The following is a 20220-nucleotide window of genomic DNA, read 5'->3' on the forward strand; positions in this document are numbered from 1 at the left end:
GGCCGCACGCAACATTTCAGTAGGAATGAAGGAGACATTTCAAATTTTCATGTTCGCTTCATTAGTTACATGTTCTTGTTAAACACGACTTTTGAGAAAACTCCATGTTTGAATTCGCAAGTGATCTGGCGACCGCGCAAGAGGGAAAGTATGCGAGATGGCCCTTTCAACAAAGATTGACTAACGTTATTTACACGTATTGAATATTTACGCGTTTTCACACATCTTGTTATATGTATTAACATTGTGGTGGCTAACCAGCTTCTTTGCCTTAATGCCGAGGCAACGTGATCTTTCAGGGGTCAGTTGTATCTGTCACTGGTGAATACACGCCTAGCAAACCCGTTCGTTGCGACTTTCTCGAAGAAAACAAAGAAATTTGCCCTGTATCCCCACCATGCTGTGACCTATGTTGAAAGTATAGCCTACTGTTGTATAGAAAAAAAAATTGGTGGAACCCCATATGCGGCTATTCTGTGGGGTTGCAGCACTATCTATATGAAAATGAACTACATCTCTTCATAAGGTACATGATGGCCAATAAACATATATTTATATACTCTCCAGAAAGCGCAAAGCAAAATCAAGACGTACAGTGAAATTTTGCGGTTTCAATTGTTGCACAAAATGCATCGTATAAGGACCCAATTAAGAATTTTGCGTAAAGTCTTGAGGAAGGTTGCCCCACAGAATGCCAAAGTTATCGTATTATTGAGCGGCTACTTACAGTAGCGTTTGAAGAACTTGCAGATGTTTCAGCTGTTGTAATTGCAACTTTCTCCACAATTACCGGTTCCGTTGTGTGTTGCCCTCTTTCCACTGCAACATCCAGAGAACCGATTTCTTCAAATTTTGGCATCATGTATTTAACGGCATTTGCGGACATGGGTTCTTCGAACCATACCTACTGGTTTTGTAGCGAAATCAAAAGCTGTTCGTTAGCATATGGTTTTAAGCAGTACAGCGCCATCACAGTAAAATTTCAAACCATTTTGTCCAGAGGGGACCTCAACCATCTAGTCTTAACAACAAATACATGACGATTCAGATTCTTTCAATAGAAATGGTTGCTAAGAGACTTCTAACGAAATTCATTTTACATTGATTTCACAGTAATTTTGAATTATGTAATGATTTGTTATTTTTGAATGAATTTAAAAATAAAGCAATTATTTAGTTTAATTTAGTAATGTTTAAATATTGATGTTACAATCAAACAAAAATAAGTTAGATTTGTAGAAGAAATACTTGTCTACCCGAAATAAAATAACTACGCATTGTCATCTGCGACTGGATATAGAGCCGCTAGCAACGGATCTTAATCGTTTGTGATTTCATTTCGAAAACTAAGCATATATAAATAAATCAGTTGTAAAAATATAAAGCTTCACGTATTTAATATAAAATTGGCCTCTACCTATATATTTTTAGCGCTGTTAGTTTCATGGTAAGAAGGAGAGTTTCACAAGAAGCTCTGACGGTTGCTGAATGGATATCAAGTTATTGACTATCAAATGATTACAAAAATGAAAGATTCAATATTAGAATCGTGGTGATATCCCCAGTAGGACTCGAGTTCTGAAAATCAGAGGAACATTAAATTCAATCCAACGGCGCCCTCTCATCATTATGACCGGGGCATATAGAACCATTTCTACAGAAACCCTTCAAGTGATAACGGGAAATTTTCTAATTACGGAAATATTCACTAAATATCAAATAAGAACTACTAGTAATAAAGTTAAAATAGGAAACAAATGCTTCAGCAAAAAAGATTATGAGATGTATTTTGACAAGTTCGAACAACATCCTGCAGAATGGTTAATTCATGATTTTCAATATTAAATCCCAGATATGCATGGAATAGAAATTTTTACATATGGTTTAAAAGATGAAAATAAAGTAGGAGCTGCAATATTAGTATACTACTATGGGAAAGAGATCGATAAAAGTCTCGTGAAATTATCGAACCATGGCACAAGTTTCCAGGCAGAAGTGCAAGCTTTAAAGATGGCCATTGAATATTGTGAAAGGGTGGAGTGCTCAATTTTTTCAGATTCTCTGTCAGTCCTACAAGCCATATAGTCATCTCACAATTGTAATAAGGAAATATGGACGATAAAAGAAAATATAAAAAGTGTGAAAACTAACAAGTGGACAGAGTTGAATTGGGTTAAAGCCCATATTGGGATATATGGTAATGAAAAGGCGGATCAACATGCAAAGTTGGAGGCACAGAACGAGGGTGTTGCCCTCTTTCCACTGCAACATCCAGAGAACCGATTTCTTCAAATTTTGGCATCATGTATTTAACGGCATTTGCGGACATGGGTTCTTCGAACCATACCTACTGGTTTTGTAGCGAAATCAAAAGCTGTTCGTTAGCATATGGTTTTAAGCAGTACAGCGCCATCACAGTAAAATTTCAAACCATTTTGTCCAGAGGGGACCTCAACCATCTAGTCTTAACAACAAATACATGACGATTCAGATTCTTTCAATAGAAATGGTTGCTAAGAGACTTCTAACGAAATTCATTTTACATTGATTTCACAGTAATTTTGAATTATGTAATGATTTGTTATTTTTGAATGAATTTAAAAATAAAGCAATTATTTAGTTTAATTTAGTAATGTTTAAATATTGATGTTACAATCAAACAAAAATAAGTTAGATTTGTAGAAGAAATACTTGTCTACCCGAAATAAAATAACTACGCATTGTCATCTGCGACTGGATATAGAGCCGCTAGCAACGGATCTTAATCGTTTGTGATTTCATTTCGAAAACTAAGCATATATAAATAAATCAGTTGTAAAAATATAAAGCTTCACGTATTTAATATAAAATTGGCCTCTACCTATATATTTTTAGCGCTGTTAGTTTCATGGTAAGAAGGAGAGTTTCACAAGAAGCTCTGACGGTTGCTGAATGGATATCAAGTTATTGACTATCAAATGATTACAAAAATGAAAGATTCAATATTAGAATCGTGGTGATATCCCCAGTAGGACTCGAGTTCTGAAAATCAGAGGAACATTAAATTCAATCCAACGGCGCCCTCTCATCATTATGACCGGGGCATATAGAACCATTTCTACAGAAACCCTTCAAGTGATAACGGGAAATTTTCTAATTACGGAAATATTCACTAAATATCAAATAAGAACTACTAGTAATAAAGTTAAAATAGGAAACAAATGCTTCAGCAAAAAAGATTATGAGATGTATTTTGACAAGTTCGAACAACATCCTGCAGAATGGTTAATTCATGGTTTTCAATATTAAATCCCAGATATGCATGGAATAGAAATTTTTACATATGGTTTAAAAGATGAAAATAAAGTAGGAGCTGCAATATTAGTATACTACTATGGGAAAGAGATCGATAAAAGTCTCGTGAAATTATCGAACCATGGCACAAGTTTCCAGGCAGAAGTGCAAGCTTTAAAGATGGCCATTGAATATTGTGAAAGGGTGGAGTGCTCAATTTTTTCAGATTCTCTGTCAGTCCTACAAGCCATATAGTCATCTCACAATTGTAATAAGGAAATATGGACGATAAAAGAAAATATAAAAAGTGTGAAAACTAACAAGTGGACAGAGTTGAATTGGGTTAAGGCCCATATTGGGATATATGGTAATGAAAAGGCGGATCAACATGCAAAGTTGGAGGCACAGAACGAGGGTGTTGATATGGTTGTCCCCAAATCAAATGGTGTCTTAAAATAGGAATTAAGAGAAGAAATAAAGCTGCAGTGGTTTGACAAATGATATATGTCCAAAAACGGAAGAGTAAATTTCGATTTTATTCCTAATCCAGAAATAAAAATAAGAAGATAAGATAATTCAAATTATACCAGGACATGGGAGATTTCCTGCATATTTCCAAAGATTTGGAAGAATATAGGGAAATAAATGCATTTGTGGCGGAATCGGTACTGCTTACCACTATTTAAAGGAATGTATTCAAATCTCGGAGTTAAGAAAAAAAAATCTGAAAATTATAAATAATGACTTAAGTACAGTACTGATGGTACCAGGTAATCTTAAAACTCTGAAGGACATGATATCAAATATTGTCAGTTTTTTACCAACTATTTGAGAGTTTGTAGATAAGGTAATTGACTACTTTGTGGTCAATTACCTCGAAGAGAATGTCAGTTTGACAAATCGGTCAATGCAAGGATGGACAATGCTAAAGATAGCATCCGCCACAACAAATCCTGTCGATACTGCTACGTTCAGTGGTGGCGGGATGGTTAGCTGTACGCAAGAAGAAGGAGACTCGACTTCTAGAGTTTTTTCTAGATCGATCAATGCCAAGTCAATGCAATAAAAGCAAAGGAGAACAGATGAATATAATAGTTGGTTAGAGTGATTCTCTGAATATTGATCCTCAAAAAGTTTTCTCTGAGCGTATTGTTGCGGTTATTAACGATTTTTAGCTAGTGTGCAGTATATTTCTGAAAACCCTGCCTCATGTATATTTCATCTGTGTTTTATTCCCGAGATTCATATGTAATAAAAATATTTTTATTAATTATCAGTTCCTGTGTTTCTTAGATTTTTTACTGTACACCCATTGGACGAATTTGCTATCATCATTGCGATTATTCAGTTATTATTAATAATAACCGAATAAACCATCGATCGTAACATAAATGCTGAAAATCAGAAGTCTTGTGTCAAGGCAGTCTAAATAAATTAATCTTCCTTGATTAGACTAATGTAGCGTCGCATTATAACTGTAACACGGAAATTGCAGGCCTGCTGTCTAACAAAAATATCTACCTAATAAAACAATCACGAAGAAAAAAAAGTCCCACGTTTTCCGATTAACATCTAACAATTTTTTTCAAATTGGCTTCTTTAAACGATAGGATTTTGCAAAATAGCCCCCACTTCCCTTAGTTGAATGCATGATTAATTAAAACGTTTATATAAAAAAAGCGCATTTTTTTTCTTCTTGTATACGAAGTAAAGGGAAATTATTGTAGTCGTAAAAAACAAAATTCAAACACCAGATTTTGACAAATATGCATTTTTAGACTTTCGAGAACTCGAAAAACACCTTCTTGATATAACGTCTGTCTGTTTGAGTGTGAGCTCGATGACTTAACAACGCTTTGAGCTTAGACGAATGAAATTTGATTGGACTTTAGTCCCAATTTGTAGATTTCTGTCAAATGCTGAGCGAAATTCATTAACAGGAAGTCTCCCTGACTGTTCAAAAGACAAAGAAACTCGTTCATTACAAAATGTAATAATAAGTAGATAAAATTTGGTACACAAATTTAGCATCTATAATGTAGATTCTTATCAAACTTTGAACCAAATCTGGTAAATGGTCGGTAAACAGCCATCTGTCGTTCTGTACTTTCGAAGGCATATGAGTGCCATGACTTAAATGCAATTTGGTATGTAATCTTTTGACTATAATTGCAGTTCCGTGCAAAATTCTGGTGTCAATCGATTGAAAAATTGGAACAAAATACATATTCGTTCGATAGCTTCAGTGAAAATGCTGGATTTATCGCCGGTGGCATGCAAGGTATTCGCAGCCTTATCCGATGCCCAAAATTTTATATAGGAGAAGGAAGAAGTCTAAAATATTTTTTGGACAGTATGCAAGGAAGTTTCGAGGAAACCACACCCGTTATTTTCTCTATATTGGGTAAAAAAAATAATATCTGAGCTATCAAATTCTGACCTTGATAAACTCCGAAAAATATTAAGTCATGATATTCTAATTTTTATTCATGTTGGATGATCAAAAATACTTTTTAGGAACCTTATATCACGGAAAATACCTGGAATTTAAAGGACGAACATTAGATAAGCGATTATTGCTGCCATTTAGTAATAATGTAACGCATAAAGAAACGTTTGATTATGAAAGAAATAAGAGAGACAGTCTCTCTGTTTTATATGAAAAAGATGACTAAAAACTTTCAGCCAACAGATTGCAATTAGGAGATGCTCGGAACATAGTTAGGGTGTTTCAAATAGGATGAATCGAGCAGATCTATATACGATATTTCCATAATACTTATTAAAGTATTCAAAAGGATATTTTAATAAATACAAAACAAATTTGAGTAATCTGTACTTTAAAAAAGGTTACATTTAATAACTGAAGATACTTCTTTAGGCTAATAATATGATAAAGAAAACTCCACTGTTCATCAAATATAACGAAAAATCATAATTATCTTGAATGCGAAATAAGATGGCATTTAAAAACAATTCTGAATCAAAATGAAGATGGACCAATAGTTCTTATATAGAAATAATAAATCCTTTCTTACTTATCCTCCTCGTTGATAGTTGAATGTAGTTGTCTTTCTAAAAATCGCATTTTGTAAGTACAGCATGAAATTTGTAAAATACATAGTTGAAATTCTCATTGTTGGATAGAGAGACTCGTTTCACTGCTTTAAGAAAATCTGATTTAGTTTAAGCAATGACGGGTGTTATGTCGCAAAAATAGTATCAAACCAAAGCATCCTCTCAAAAAATTCTATCGTTTGTCCGCCAGTCATCGAGAAGTTTTTCTGCAAAATCATGCAACTATGATATGTATCTAAAAAGTTATTATCGTATCTTCTACAATTACAAGAAAATAGAGAATGTCAAAGCTTCAAAAAGATAAATTACCACCAGTGATATTAAGAAGTCTGAAAATTTCATGCTGAGAGGTTTCTAATTATTTTACAAGGCATTCAGGGACTCAAAGTTTCAAGCTATAATCGTGATAATTTCCCCCTTACTTCAATGTTTGTAATTTTTTAAGAGAAGATAGGAATATTAACGATTGAGTTCATCCATCATTTTTACCAATAAGTCTGGAGGAAGAAAAATACGACTCAAAATGCGAATCACGATTTTCATAAATGAAATATCACGCTTGCTCCAGCAAGTATAGGAAGAATCACAGCTTCTAGAGGATGGATCCATGTAGATAATGAAGATGGTGTGGAGAGAAGGGGTCATATTGAACATTTGCAAATGATCATATCAAAAATTGGGTACAACCTGAGGTCTCGTAATTTAATCGACTTCCTTATATTAAAGGATATTTATTTTTGAACTGGAATAAAATCTTTTAATACATTTTGTATATATTATTATTATTACTTTTTTTTTGCAAAAGAGTGCGTCTTATTTTAATAACTATTAAATACGCAAAATATATCCATGCAACTATGTCACTATTAGAAATTTTCTCAATACAAATAATAAATTTAAAAAAAATGAAATTAAAGCGAAATAACCAACGCAGAAGAAGAAAAAAATGTAAATATCAAAATATCTAATTATTATTATAATTCAAATGAATGATGCTATCAAAACAGACATCAATTTGACTTCTACTTGTGCAAACAAACAAACAAACAAAAAAATTCTTAAAGATGGCTTCAAGACAAAATCAATTTATCATAATACAAATGAAGTACAAAATAGAATTGATATCTGTATAATAAGATGAAATTAATTGTAATAAGTGGTGTGGAGCAAGTTTTACCTGAAATACACTTGTGCATGCGAAATGAATGAATGCATAAGTCGTGTACTGCCTTTAAGGTAATCGGAAATCTCTAAAGTGTGACTGGAGATGGCAATTAAGAAATCAGACTTCATTCTGAGTATTATCATAAATAATCAATATTATTCAAGGCTGAGAATGGGGAACGACAGATGAGATTTTTTGTTTCATTGTCACCATCTTCAAATCTTTCTTGAACATACGTATTTACCTATATGAATAGGAAAGCTGTTGTCGTGAAAAAATAGTCACTATTTAAACCTTTACTTATCCACAGCACTTACAAGTGCTATTGAAATCAGATAAGATTTTAAATTTACGAAGATATCAATCCGATATTTTTGTGATATCACCTTTTTCTGACGGTATTCTAAAACACACGAATAGAATCGCTCCAGCAGCAAGAATTAGATATCAGTTAAAGAGAGAAATTAAAAATCTTAAATTACTTTAACTAGTCACATTTTTTTTACATGGCTTAGTCAGATACGAAACATAATTAATGACGTAAAAATAAAATTTAAAAAATGATGATAATATAATTTATAAATAAAAGATTAAGAAATAAGCTTTGTGGGGAAATCGTGTAGAACCTTTAATGTCGGTGGCTAGGTTTCTTCAGAATGCTGTAAAATATATTTATTTTGATCTTCCTATATAACAAATTATATAGAACAGCACCTAACCCATAATATAAGACCACACCAAAATATCGCAAAAGAGCAGGGCCCCGTTTGTACTTTACAACCAATCAGGCGCAGTCATGATTTCTCCTGACTTTCACCAAATATAAAAGCACTAGCTTAATTAAAATGGGAAGAAACCTTATCTTGGAAGAGTTAATTCATATGAACTGTGTAATCGGAACAGGACAAACGACTGTTATAACATTTCTTAGATTACACTACCGTCAAGCGGTAAAATTTTTAAATAGTGCATGCGCTTCTAGAAAATAATTTTGAATGAACTATAGAAAAATATTCTAAAACAGCTTTATGAATCTACGTCCAAATCCTGGTTTTAAGTACTTTTCAAGCTGCTTTGAATTACAAATGCACATGATAATTCTACTCAATTTTAAATCAGATTTTCTCAAGTTCATTTTAGCTATTGTATTTTACTCATAGATGTCGCCACAAAACACAGTCACGCCGTTTGCTTAATTGATTGATATATACATTAAAGTATCTTTCGCTATGAATTACAAAATAGCAAATTATTTTTAATTGTTATAATAGGGGAAAAAAACACAACAGAATTTCTCCTTTACATCCTTAGAATATATTTAAAAATTATGTCAGATATCCATTTTCACAGACTATCCAGAATAAAAATAAATTCTTCTAGGAAATTCTATCTCCTTATGCAGCGTGGTTCTTTCCTGCATATATTCAATTTAGTTTCATTTCGTTACTTGTATTTTAAAGAAGACGTTTTCGAGGAACAGTTTCCATTGAAAGTTATACTACAATGGAAGACCAAAGTCGGAAGCTGGTAATAAAGTAATGCATATCCTAATATAAATGTGATGCATTTTTATTGTTTATATTTTGAGAAAAAATTTTCCGTACGTTATTATAAATTTAAAAAAAAAATGATCTCTAAAAAGTAAATAATCTGTTAGTTCAATTTATTCTATTTGTATTCTTGTATAAGAATATTTATTACTTTTATATATTTGTTTTGTGGCATTGTTTTCTTTATTTTATTTTTCAAAAATATTTTACACGCCTGAACTTAATTTTTTATTTGCATTTTGTTATATCTTTTATTTATTTATATTATTTTTTAGAACGTGTACTTCATGATTTTATGTCATTTTACTTTTTGCAAATATTTCATTAATTGTTTGTACATGCAACTTCTATATCCTCAAAGTAGGTATGATAAAATAAACTCCGTTTATTTCTATAATTGTAAAATACTCGTAAATAACATAAAAACGCTTCATTCCGTACCAAGATTATTTTTTGTTTCAATACATTATCTTTCATTATGTATAATATCTTATTTATAATTATTTATTATATTTACTTTCTACAAAAGTAAAACTTTCATTTAAATTTCAGATAAAAACTGTTAATTATATATTAAAACGAAAACGTGTCTTACTTTAGTGTTTATTTTTTTATATATATATTTCTCTCCAGTATAAAAATAAACAAATACTGAACATCAAAAAAAATTCATTTATATTTCCACATGAAAATTCTTTTATTTACAAATAACTACGGATTCTGCTTTTAATAAATAAAATTATTTTCATTTGAAATTACATTATTTGGAGTTTCTACAATTTCAAACTAAAAGACTTTCAGATTCTTTTAAAAGATAAATATATTTAACTTTAGACATAAAAATTAATTCATGATTTGAATTCACTAAAACTATCAATTCTGTTTTTGATAATCTAAAATAATTTTCATTTAAAATTTAGTTAAATAGTGCTGCTCCAATTTTATATTTGAAACCTTGCTTTCAAATTCGTTTAAAAGATTTATGTATTTATCTGCGGATAAAAAATAAATTTAGGATTTGGATATTTTTAGATTTAGATCTACGAAAGCCATCAATTCTGCTTTCGATTATGTAAAATTATTTTAATTCCAAATTCCATTGCATCGTGTTTAAATTTGTATTGAATCATTACTTGCAAATTCATCTATGTATAAAACTGTTAAGATTTAGATAACGTATTGTTAAATCTTTGCAGATACTTGTATTTGTATTTTACAGTTTACCATTAGATGTTTAGATTTAGATAATATATTGTTAAACCTTTGTAGATACTTGTGTTTGTATTTTGCAGTTTACCATCAGATGTTTAGATTTTGCTAATGTATTGTTAAACTTTGGCAGATATTTGTGTTTGTATTTTAAAATTTACCATTAGATGTTTAGATATTGTATTGTTAAACCTTTGCAGATACTTTGTTTGTATTTTACAGTTTACCAGGATCGAGGCGAACATCGAGGAGATGGAAGCGAGCATTTCCCAAGTGAAGAGGAAGCACAACAGAATCTTATCTTCGCCCTTTCATGACGAAGGTCAGTGACGAAATTTTTAACGATCATTAAATTATTATGAACGGCCTCTCGTTCCACTCATAATGCTATTTTCAGTTCAGAAAGGATGGCTCATGCCTTCATTGTTGCTTCATTAAGCGTCTGCATTCAGACGTAAACTTCAAACATTGAGTATATCTTTCGTACAAAAAAAAGGTTAGCACCATCTAGAAATACAATATTAAAGAATTTGAAGAATTTTTTAGCACACATATTCATGTTTATTTATTTTTTAGCACACATATATTCATGTTTATTTATATGAATAATTATGTATATTTATTCACGTGTATGTATATGAATTCAGGAAAAATTCATTGTTATAAGAATTATGATAAATAAATGCTCATATAAAAATTGATTTGGAACCTTGTTACAACTTTGAAATAGAAAAATAAGCGACTTTGAAGAAAAAGTAGCATTTCACCCATTTCTTCATATTTGATTTAAAGAAATTGAAAATATAAATACATGAAATTTTTTCTTTCCTCATCTCCCCCCCCCCCCTCCTCGTCCTTCCAATAACGGCTTCAAGACATAAATGTCTTTCCTTCTTCCTAAGTTTATTGTATCATAGTAAATTTAGGAAAGTAATTTATTATGATATTTATTATATCATAATATAATTTTGGGAAATTTATATATGTACTTTTGTACTTCATAAATTTACAATGACATAATTTTGCTAAAAAAAATCTTAATGAAATTTTTATAATATTAAGGTTATAAATATTTTTATCCAAACAATTCAAATTTTTTGCAAGTAATTTTTGAATGCTTCTGATCTTGGTTTTTTTTTAAAAAGTTTAGTTCAGTTAAGTAATATTCAAAATAAAGTAGCTTCTCACCACATGAAGAGAAAACTTTATCTAAAATAATGATCAATCATAACGATTATAAATTTGATTTGCATTAGAATATGAAAGTTCTTTAAACATTTACACTCATTAAACATAGTTATCCAGAAATGTTTAAGTGATACAATAATGTACTACCATAAATAGTTTTTTTATTAACTAAAAAAAAAGATTTTTTTTTCTTTTGGATCATACGAGATAATTTGTTTAATAAACGTATTCATTTTAATAAATCAATTTTCAATAGTTATATTTCAATTTTTACTTTATGAGTTCTTTCACAGAACAAATGATTTTCAAAATGTTACAACTTGCATTATCAAGTAAAAAATTTTAAAATAAGGAAAAATTTTCTGTAATAATATTTTTTGGAAATTATCATATAAAAACTTCAAAATATTGCATAATTTTTGATTAATTAGAATTTTAGAAAGTAAAAATCATTCCAAGTTGCATATTCTCATTCTCCAAAGGATATTTCTAACAAATTTAGAAGTTCTAAATGCACACACATACACAGACTTCTTTATTATAAGTGAAGATTAATTCCAAATACGCAGAAGTATAAGTTGACGCAAATTTGGATTACTGAGAAAAGTAAGAGATTTAATTTGAGAAAAGCATTCCTTTTTTTCTTCATGTGCAAAAAAATGCTTTAAGAATTTAAAAAAATCATTCCTTCCATCAAAATATTTACCAAGTAATGACATTTTCAAATCTCGTATGTTTTTTTTTATAATCTTACTTTTTTCCTTTACATATAATTTAATTAATGTGATGTCTTATTAGATATAATCCCCACAATAGATATAATCTTCTCATTTTTCTTCCAGAAGATTTCCATGAATTAGACAGACTTATGGCGAGGATTCAAAGCTACTCCACCAACACGTGGTCACTTTTGAAAGGTATTGTTCTTAGTGTGATATTTACAACTTCTAACAGTGACTTTCAACCTCCAAGTTCATTTATCTTAAAAGCGGAAATACTCAGTGACAGCCACGCCATCCATCTTAAATTTAATATGAATTTTTCTTTAGTTAGCATGCTTGTACTTGATGCAAAGTTCATAACACTAGAAAAGGTGTGTGAAAATCTTAATTTGGTGTGAAGATTAAATATGTCTATGATTTAATCATGCTATTATGCAGTTTTTAACTGTGAAAATTTTAAAAAAAATTTAAATATTCATTGCTTTTTAGTAAAGCTTCATTGAAACTTTTACATATTTATGTAATTAAGAAATCGATACAAACAATTGTGAATGAAAAAAATCAATTTTTACTTTCTCGTACACGTAGTATAGAGAAAATAGAGTAATCGTCAAAAAATTCGAACTCGAGATTTTGACGTATCTCCACATTTTAGATCTCCCTGAGTCGGATAATTTTGGAAAATGTCCGTCTGTCTGTCTATGACTAATATAACCAAAAAAGTTTTGACCTAGGAGCATGAAATTTGGTATCGGTTTTTTACATCAAATTTGAAGAAGAATTTCGTCCGACAGGTTGTGCGAGTATAACACGATAACTGCAAAACGAATCGAGCTATATAAATAAGATTCGATATACAGATTTAACATCTGTCGTATAGATTTTAATCAAATATTCAGCTAATCCAACATGGTGTTGACCTGTTTATCTGTACTTTCCGAAACATTGAAAAACCATGACTCAAAAGCGCATCATCTTAAACACATCAAATTTGGTATGTGACAAATTTTGATTTGAATCGGTTGGGGAAAAACGCGTCTTAAACACAAATTCGATTTTCGGGTATTATTAACCACATGCCAGGGATTGAAGGCCAAAAATAATTCGCCAACGAATACAAGATAGGCTTAGTAAAAATGCTAAATTCACACAAAGTTTTAAAGAGTACACTCCCGCTGGTTAGCTTTTACAGATTAACTAGTATTTTTCATTTGGTCCAACTATAAAAATATGAGTAATCGAAACTTTTTTTTATAAATCGCTTTAGTTTGCCTATGCTGTGATATACTCGGTCATTAAAGATCCTAATTCAAACAAAACACCTCCAAATTTTAAGAAAGTATTTAAAGATCGAAGAGATAAATGTAAACTGACAGATAATATTTGTAGTAAAACTAAAAAATATCGACAAGGGATTAGTAAACAAATGTTACTAATCCAAGGGATTAGTAAATTAAAGTTACAACACTGATTATGTTTTCTTTACAACATTCACACGATTTTTATTTACATATTTATCTAAATAAACTTATTTGCAACTTATAATTGCAGAAAATTGTTTTTTAAACAAATCATCTTTCCAGCGGAATTGCGAACAGTAACTCCTACAGAATAGAAGAAATAATTTGGAAAAAATATTTTTCTCTGCCAGATGAAGTATGGATTTCCGATAATAATATGCAAAACAAGCATAGCACAGCTTCAGATTGATCACAGAAGCAGACTGAATGAGCAGCAAATATATATAATCAATGATAAAATATAAGCATATAATCAAAATGAAAAATGCATATAATCAAAAAGATATAAATAATAATGCATATAATCCAAATAGGAGAAATGTATACTCCAATATGCGACTATTCTTAATTCATTCTAGCAACTTTATTATGCGAGATGATATGATTATTTGCTATAATTTTCTGTGAATAATTGCATAAATATAAATTTATAACTTTAAATGAGCAGTTCTTATATTATTATATGTATATAATTTACTTCGTGTATCTCAGAAACGACTCTAACGACTTGGGTCAAATTTTATATTTAGATAAGGTTTTGTTCTTTAAGTTTATCTATACAGGTGCTTTTAGTAAAAAAAAAATTTAAAAAATAAAGGCGATTTTACGCGAAAAAATATTTTTTATAGCTAACTATTAGAGCCCTTTTTCTATCTGGTCTCATGCTGACAATGTCATAAAGCGCCATCTTGTAAATTTTTGTGTTACAGTAGACTCCCGATTATCCGCAGGCGGGTTATCCCCGCCTGCCGCACAAAGGGTTTTTTTTTTTTTTTTTCCTTCTCCTTTTGTACAAGCGTAAAGCATAGAAAATAAGAATGTTCACAAAACTGGGCGAAACGTTAAATCTGCTAACATCGTGCTTATTTATGGCAAAAATATCCCAGGCCTTCTCGGAACCGTCCCTCTGATGAGTAATATGTATTAAATTACATATGTATTAATTTACATATGCATTAATTTTTCTGTGTATCCTTGACATAGCAAATACATAGCATTTTTCTGTTTTCCTTTACAAAATGCATTTTAGGTTAGTTTTGAGTGATATACTAAAATATTAAGCGTTAGTTAAACATTTCCTGCGGTTTATTTACGTTTTATTGTACATAAAACGATTTTTCAAAGTTGGAATGACTGTTTTCTCTTTTGCTATACCCGTTTTTAGCTTTTTTCGGATTATCTGCGATTTTTGTTATCCGCGGCTGCCGCGCCACCCAATTCCGCGGATAATCGGGAGTGTACTGTACCTGCATTGTTGCCATAGGATGTTAACCTATTAGTACCTCAAAATTTTGTGAGATGGCGTTATACGATATTATTCGAATACGAATATGTTCGGCTCATATACAATAGCAACAATGCAACTATCGTATTAACCAAGGAAGAGTAATTCCTGCATTCATGATTTTTTAATTAAAATGACCAGTTCATATGTAGGTAAGATTGAAATATATTCATATGTAATCAATATGTGATTCGTATCTAAATATTTTCTCTGAAAAAATGAGTTTTTACAAAAAATTGCCAAGCGAAGCTCGTTTTTCCTTATTCTGTATTATAGTAATATAATTTTCAAAAATTGTAGGTACGATTTTGATGTGAAGTTCGAAAAAGCATAATTAGACTAGAACAGGAAGATACCTGGCAATACATGAAACATTTTAGAAATAAATGATCGTCTGCACTAAATAGAATGACTATCTGTTACAAAGTTGCTGATGAAAATAATCTTTGCCTTTAGCTTGTATTTTTTGAATTTGAAGAAAAACGTTCAAAAACTAAAAACTTTTGGAAATCTCAATATTCAAGTTTGAATGATTAAAATGATACATATCGTAGACTTAAAAAAAGCATTAACATAAAATATATGGATATATTGTATATTATGGATTGTCTTTTCTTTTAAGTTATTTTTTAATACTGAAGTACTTGAAAATTTTTCTAAAGTTATTTTATTTAAAATTCATATAGAAGTTATGAATAGAATTTAATAATAACAAAAAAAAACTGTCGAAAAAGATTTAAAAATATTGTTAATATTGAAACCAAATAAGTAAAAACAAAATCTGTTTAATATTAATATATGTATAACAATCTGTATTATAAGCACCTTAAAAATAATGCCAGAGCAAAGTACTATCCTTCAAAATTGGCAAACGTGCATAAAAATAAACACACTGATATTATTTTATCAATTGTTTTAGTTTCAAAAAATCTATGAAAAGGAGGAAAATTGAACAAAAATTCTTAAAGAAACGCAGCTTAACTATCAGTAATTATGATAATCAGTTGTAAAGTGATTGTAAATAATTCCTTTGATTTTGTAACAAATATAAAATATTTCAATATTTATTTAAGAAATGCTTAAAAAAGCTCTTTAAATATTCAAATTTACGCCTTAATTTAAATTTCACGTTTGCAACCAAATATCTTTTCAAAAACGGTATCTAAGCAATAAAATGTATTCTGTGGTTTAAAATATGATATATCTATTATCAGGCCAGAGAAATAGTGATTTTGGTATAAATCATAGCAGTTTTACTGAATCTTTTTGGTGATTCATCTCTGGCATGCGATTAATAGTTTTCAATAATCAAATATGCATTTTAAATGTGTTTTTATTCAGCCGATTGAAATCAAAATTTGAAGCAGAGCTACAATTGTAATCACAAAATCGTATACCAAATTTCATATAGTTAATCCATTGGGTTTTTGAGTTATTGCATTTATATTTTTTTGTAAGTATAGATTGACAGATAATTAAACTCCGGGCGCACCTCGAAATAAGGATGAGATGCTTCCGGTATTGTGGTTAGATCTCGCCACTCTGGTGGGTGCATAAATAAGTGGGAGATCTGGCTCCTTCCACCGATGACGGGACGTACTTCCTTCGGGAAGGGTTGTATGTTGGCCGGTGATGGCCCTAAGGACTCAACCACAGTTTCCGCCAATGCTGCTGTTGCGGCGGTCCGGTCATTCAGTATTCTTTATCCCTACATCTTATCACCTAACGAAACCATCAGCTAACCTTCAACAGGTCTGGTTCTCCAGGGTAGCAGATAACTCTCTCAGCAGGGCCAAGATCAGAAAAATGGTTCAATTCCTGCATGAAGAGTCACAGCTGTTCAGATACTGACCACCACTCCTATAACATCGGAAAACCCATCTCACCACCTGCACGGCAAGACTTCCGCCAGGCCCGGAAACTCCAACAACCAACGCAGCGCATCCTCAAGCTCAGACAACTCCATTCAGTCCTGCATAGCCCATGACATCCCTGCTCCAACCCAACCTAAAACCAACCATTCCTGCTCTAACCCAGCCAAGTCAGCTCCTCACCAGTCTAACCGAATTCAGCTCACCTACTCCAATGCAACCCACTGCAGCTTAAAAATCTTTAACCCAGCCAACTACAACTCTGCCAACATCAGCTTCACATCATCAGCCCAATCACCATTACCTCCACATCATTAGCTTAGCCATCTGCAACTCTCACTCTCCATGTCCACCCAACTGTTTAAATAATCGTTAAGATTATAGTCGCAGGGGCATGGAGAGGTGTTAAGTTAAGTATTCTTTATCCGTGTGCCTTTGGGCGGGTCGGAGAGTCAGTGATATGACTTGACATGTAGTTAATTCCCTTCCACAGATTTGGTTCGAAATTTCATAGATACCTACACTTTAGATATTAAATTTGTCTACCAAACTTTATCCAACTAGTTCTCTTTACTTTGTAATTATCGTGTTTACTTATATTCAGAGAGCCGGACAAGCAGACTTCCTCATAATGGATCTCGCTCAAATTTTGATAAAAATCTACAAACTTGATATAAAATTCATATACCAAATTTAATTCGTCTAGTTCAAAGCGTTTTAGAGTTATCATGTTCACAGATTGGCAGGCATAATGCCAAAAAAAAAAAAAAAATGTGTTTTCCGAACTCAAGGATAACAAAAGATTCATTTTAAAACAAAGATTCATCGAAATCTCGAATTCAAATTTTTTGACGTTTACACTTTCTCTTTGTGTGCTTTTTATATGAGAAAGTAAAAATAATTCAAAACGTCATAATCAATAAAAAAAAAGACACTATGCAGCATAATGGCGACAAATTACTTTGACATTACAAACATTACAGCACTTAAATAGGGCAATCAACATAACTGTAGAAATAAGGTTTAAAAACTCCAATCCCTCATCAAACCCTACTGCATTCGCGAAATCACCAACTGGTGGGTGGAGGTTAACTGCTAGTTACACTTTCTTCTTAATTCTGGAAGCAACCTGCGATTCCGTGAAAGAGTGATCTGGAGTAACAATCTTCTGTAGATCTCGTTCATTGTGTCGCAGTTATAAATATTCGCAGAATCCGATCTTTGACATCACAATTTTATACATGAAATGATGTACCTCATGTTAATTGATTTCATTCAGTTTAATTGTGTAAGAACGGGGGTTCGTGTTACTGTCCTATGTACATACAGACACTACAATTACTTAGAAAAACAACAATTACTTAGAAAATATTTTACAGACAATAAATAATTCGTCAATATTTTTCTTTTCTTAATAAAATTGGCCAAAGATGTGAATTCGGTTTTAGAGTTATTTCGGAATGTCAGTACTAAAAGATGCCATTCAAGAATGTGGTATTGCGTTTTCAACTCATTGCATAAAAACCTTCTGCAGAATCAACATGTGTTGTCAAAACTATTATTTGTAAAAATCTGCTATGATGTCGATGTTAGTAATTCATCTTACTTTTCTCGACTTTCTATGTAATATTTTTAGGTCTGGTATCCTTTGATCTCATATTTTTTTTGTAAAACTTTGATTATGAACTTGAGGCATCTTTTTTCCAACGATGTACTGATCTTTATAGTTTTTCAGAAAATATCTATGCAAAATATGATCATAAAATTGTTATTACTTATCCTTCAATGAAACATAATATACTGCAATTAAAATCTTATAACCTCTAAATAAAATAATTTCTGCAAAAATTAAATTTTGCTGGATGGATTAGTAATTTTTCCTTGAGAATCACGGGACAAACTTCAAAGGATAGTTGAGCACACCGCATCAATTTTTGTAACAAGAATGAATGGGCGTAAGTGAAGTGTTAAGCTATAAACAAAAGAAATAGGCAGGAAATGAAACAAATTAACTACAGTATCGTTAAAAAAATTCTTTGCAGCGGTTTTGCTTCCGCCATCAGCTAATACGTGCTTAAAAATATTAATGATGTACTTGACATATATTTTTGGACGGTCTCCAAAGAGAATCACTTCATTTGAACATTCGTGATGCTGTATACACTGAGGTGACAGAAGTCATGAAATGCCTTCTAGAAAAGTGTCGCACCTCTTTTGATCGGAGAAGTGCAGCAACTCCACGTGGTATGGACTCAACAAGTCGTTGGAAGTCCCCTGCAGAAATATTGAGCCATATAGAAATCCATAATTGTGAACGAGCTGCCACTGCAGTATTTTATGCACGAACTGATCTCTCCATTATGTCTCTTAAATGTCCGATGGGATTCAACGCGGACCATTTAGGCGGTCAAATCATTGACTAGAATTATCCATTGTTTCCTTAAATCAAACGCGAACAATTGTAACCCGGTGACATGGACCGCGCCATCCATAAAAATTCCATTGTTGTTCGGATATATGAAATCCATGAGTGGCTGCAAATGATTTGTATAAAATAAACTATTTTCCACCCATAAAGATATTCAAACTTCGGTTAAAAGAAAATACAGACAATTTCATCTAAGGAATTATGGTCATAATGGATCATTTCAAAATGGGAAACGGAGGATTAGAAAAGTATCTTTAGTTTTATCAAATATATACATTAGCACTATTTAGTTTTGCCAAAAGAAGATTTCAACTTTTAAATAAAACATTATGAACTTTATCTCAGTAATCTTCAAAATACAAAATTCTGCAATGTTAAAACAATAAATCTGAATTTACCATCCTATTTTTGTAAAAAAAAAAAAAAAAAAAAAAAAAAAATCACGAAATTGGAATCACTTATTATTACATGTTGGAAAAAAGTGGAATCATTTGATTATATTCCTTACAAGTACTTACAAATAATTGTCTGAAATAATGTCTATAAAAAAACTTTTTTTCAGACTCTAGCCCTTTAATGAGCTATAGCATGAAATAAGAATATAACGAAATTCCATTCATAATTGTCCAAACGGTTTTATTTAAAAAAATCGAGAAATGTTGTACAGACGTACAGAAGTACAGTAATACTTGCTTAAATGTAGAATAGAAATTTTATCTATTTCCTATAAAAAAATTTTAGAAAATATTTATTGAAATGCATAAATATATTTTTGAACATGAAATATTTAAATTATAACTATAGCAAATGATGAAATATAATAATGAAATAAGAACAATTTAAAGTAAACTTTGTGTGAATTAGTTTTAGCCATAAACATGGTTTTATATGAAATTATCTCATTTACGACGGTTTTAGTTCAATGTAGATT

The 20220-nt window shown here is 30.9% G+C and overlaps 1 protein-coding gene across 4 annotated transcripts in view; it reads left to right on the plus strand.

Annotated features, from left to right (window-relative positions):
• Window positions 1-8987: 8987 nt before the first annotated feature.
• Window positions 8988-20220, plus strand: part of LOC129961621 (syntaxin-1A-like) — a 60217-nt gene continuing 48984 nt past the window's right edge. The window contains exons 1-3 of one of the 4 annotated variants that reach the window (XM_056075130.1): window positions 8988-9043; window positions 10498-10597; window positions 12306-12380. In XM_056075130.1, the coding sequence (XP_055931105.1) occupies window positions 9020-9043; window positions 10498-10597; window positions 12306-12380 (199 nt within the window). In that variant the 5' untranslated portion in view covers window positions 8988-9019. The other 3 variants (XM_056075132.1, XM_056075131.1, XM_056075133.1) reach the window with 3 other exon arrangements.

Source organism: Argiope bruennichi, chromosome 2 (genome assembly GCF_947563725.1).
Source record: "Argiope bruennichi chromosome 2, qqArgBrue1.1, whole genome shotgun sequence".
NCBI classification, from domain to species: Eukaryota; Metazoa; Arthropoda; class Arachnida; order Araneae; family Araneidae; genus Argiope; species Argiope bruennichi.